Source organism: Charadrius vociferus, unplaced genomic scaffold (genome assembly GCF_000708025.1).
Source record: "Charadrius vociferus isolate BGI_N301 unplaced genomic scaffold, ASM70802v2 scaffold259, whole genome shotgun sequence".
Taxonomy (NCBI): domain Eukaryota; kingdom Metazoa; phylum Chordata; class Aves; order Charadriiformes; family Charadriidae; genus Charadrius; species Charadrius vociferus.
In genome coordinates this window covers 5,251,744-5,254,741 of record NW_009661368.1, presented here as the reverse complement: position 1 = coordinate 5,254,741, position 2,998 = coordinate 5,251,744, and the positions used below count along the sequence as shown (strand labels likewise).

The 2,998-nt window shown below is 45.9% G+C and overlaps 1 protein-coding gene across 4 annotated transcripts in view; it reads right to left on the bottom strand.

The window, feature by feature from the left end:
• Positions 1 to 249: 249 nt before the first annotated feature.
• TPD52L2 (tumor protein D52-like 2) overlaps positions 250 to 2,998 on the bottom strand; it is a 15,918-nt gene continuing 13,169 nt past the window's right edge. For 2 of the 4 annotated variants that reach the window (XM_009893423.1, XM_009893421.1), the window contains 2 exons: positions 1,487 to 1,535; positions 250 to 1,273 (listed from right to left, as the gene is read on the bottom strand). In XM_009893423.1, coding sequence (XP_009891725.1) covers positions 1,178 to 1,273; positions 1,487 to 1,535 — 145 coding nt within the window. In that variant the 3' untranslated portion in view covers positions 250 to 1,177. Of the gene's footprint in view, positions 1,274 to 1,356; positions 1,406 to 1,486; positions 1,536 to 2,801; positions 2,844 to 2,998 lie in introns of all 4 variants that reach the window. The other 2 variants (XM_009893422.1, XM_009893424.1) reach the window with 2 other exon arrangements.

The following is a 2,998-nucleotide window of genomic DNA, read 5'->3' as shown; positions in this document are numbered from 1 at the left end:
GGTTGAGCTCTGTGACTCTCCGCCAGTTTTTGTAAACCAAGATTAGAGTTGGGGCCTTCCAAAAAAAAAAAAACCCGTCCAGTCACAGTCAGATGTACCAGATGGAGGAGCCCACAGAGAGCAGAGCAGAGTCCCTCCACCGCGGTGCCCATATTGCTACAGACAGCTTTGGCCTTTTCAGTCTGGCCCTGTTGCTAGCAGCCTTCAGAAATTTTTCCTCCAAGAACGAAGGCATAAACTGAGAAGGGAGAAGCAAGTTTCATACACTCAGGAAATGGAGTGCACCACTGAATTTAACACAAGAACTGGCTTATAAGCATGCTGCTACTACTGCATGATGCAAAACTCCAGTGCTCAACATCCAGCTTTATAACCCTTGCGGTCTTCTCTATAGAAAAAAAGAAATCATAAACAAGTAAAGCGTAAGGTGATGTAAGGCTGGCAGTTCAGTTTCAGAGTCCAAGGGAGCGTTTCCCTAATATGATGCCAAAGCTTCTCTTTTTTTTTTTTTTTTAAGCTTTATTTCTTTAAAGTTCATTGCATTTAAAAATAAAGATTTTTAGTTTAGTTAAAGCTAGAGCATTAGTGTAACAACGAGGCAGCTGCTAAGTGAAGTTTCCCTTTTGGGAGCCCAGAAAAAAACCAACTGTTTACCCCATTTACCAGCCTACTCCAATGGGAGCCAGAGAAAACAGTAACAGGAGAAGCCTGGGAGCTCACGGAGAAGCTGCATGGCATGCCCCAAACCGAGAACGTAGCCAGAAGCTGAAGCTAAGATGCCCATGCACTTGGCTTCTCCGATAACTGCCCTCCTCACACTGCTCAGGGCGATGTATCTGTTCCAAGTAATGTCAGACAAGGGAAAACTGGTTTTGTCTTTACCACTGGCATTTCTGAGCTACTTTAAGGAAACTCCATCTTACATGCTCTCCCAAAAGGACAGCAGTGATACATTTAATCTACAAACTTTAGTGTAAAATATTATTTGTGTACAAAACTTTGCATTCTCTTTATTTGACTTAGATCCAGCAGCAGTGTCTATGAATGAATGATGGATCTCTCCAGACTGGCTCTCAGCCCCTTCTTGGATTCGCATGTTGTTGCTGTTGTGAAGGTTTGGGAGGGAGGGGGCTCGCTCTTACAGTTGTGCACAGCCGTGCAAAGCCACGTCGCGGGTCTAGAAAGGAGCGTTGTCTTGTGGAGGCTTGTCTCCAGCTCCCGAGGGGGAGTGGAGGCCGTCAGTGCTGTTTTCCCTGCTGCCCACCACTCGGGACTGAAAGGAGAGAAGAGAGTTAGGATAACAAGAAACCAGCACTGAGAGTATCAAGTCAATTCCCCTTTGTCAAGGTCACCTACTGTAGCAAAGACTTCACATATCTGAGAGGCCATCTGCCCGAATACTAGTCTACAAGAAAAACACTGCAGAAATTAAAGTTTCTGCATAAGGCTTCACACTATACATTTATAAGACAAAGCAGACTGTTACCTTTATGGTCCCAACTCTATCTTCAAATGACTTGAAGGTTGCAGAATTCCTTGAAAAATGAGAGGGAAAAAAAAATGCAAATAAAGACAAGTTAGTTCTTAACTAAATCAAATCACGCAGCGTGACTGGGCTCCCTGGCCTTTCCCATGCAGTGACAGCAACACCCAGAACACTTCCAGCTCCTGACAGCCTTTGGCACAAATCTCTCGGGCACACCAGACAAGAACACCACATACGAACGCTGAAGGAAAACATTAATACCACGTGCAATCCACTCAATTGCTCAAGCTAAAACATTGAGGGAAACAAGTCCTAGTTCCCTAGGGAATTACCGCACGATAAGTAGAGAAGAAACTAGCTCTTAAATTTAACACGGCTGCCAACTAAAAGCATGCTGTCTTAAATAATAGAAAAGAAAAGCTGAAAAGGGTTTAAAACAAAGGCTTCAGTTTCCCATATTGCATCCCGCGGGCAGGAAAGGGAAGGGCCACGTGCCTGTACCTATGGGCAGTTTTATTACTACAGGAGTGATCATTTTCATCATGAAATGCTCCTAAAAAACCCACAGTGTAATAAATTACTCAGAGGACTTCAAATTTCTAGCAGGAAACCCAGGTCAATTGTTGGACAACCCAACAAGCTGCTTTGCTTGCAAACGATTCCCGGGGAGTGCTCTGCACCCAGCGTTGGGACTGGGCAATTACTCATACAGAGCTGCTCTCCCCAGGCTAAGCTGCGGGAGCACTGGGAGCTGGGAGATGACTTGCTTCATCTCAGTTATTTTTGTTCCAAAGAATGGCTTTATATCTGCACCCATAAAATAACCTCTGTCGATCTGGAACGAGGATGAACAGAGAGAGGGCTTCTGTGTGCCTCATCCAGCCCCGGCAGTTTCTGCTGCAAGGAGATCACCACCTAATGCACCCCACGGGCACGTGAGAAGGGCACTGAGCTTCCACGCTGGAGACGGAGGGTTCAAGTTAGGACTCATCTCAGTACTAGCAACGGCCACGCCGTACATTGCGAGGAGGACTGTCATCCCTGCAAGCTCCAAATTTCAATCAGACTTCGGCACAGTTGCACCACTGCATTTAACACCTGTGTTGTTCTTGGACTAATAACCATAAAGAGAGATTGGGTAAAAAACCACCCTGAATTACTCAAACTGCAGGACGTGGTTACCCCATACTCCAAGTGGGGTCTGCTTAAGGAGGGAAACAGTTGTACAAGTCAGAACCAAAAACCCAGTAACAACAGAGTCAGCTGTACTACCCCACCAACCCCACTCAGGGGACACGGGTATTTGCGACATTACCTCATTGCTGGCATACTTATCGAGTGGCGAATGGAGTAACTGCTACTCGGAAGCATTCAGAATAAGGAGGAAAAAGTTAAATGACAATTTTAGACAGACACTGTGCAAAAGCAGCATCCCCCTAGTTCTACAGCACTTAACTGTCCACACACAGGCTGCCCTACACAACCGAAGCGGTAACAGCCACCCCGCTCTTC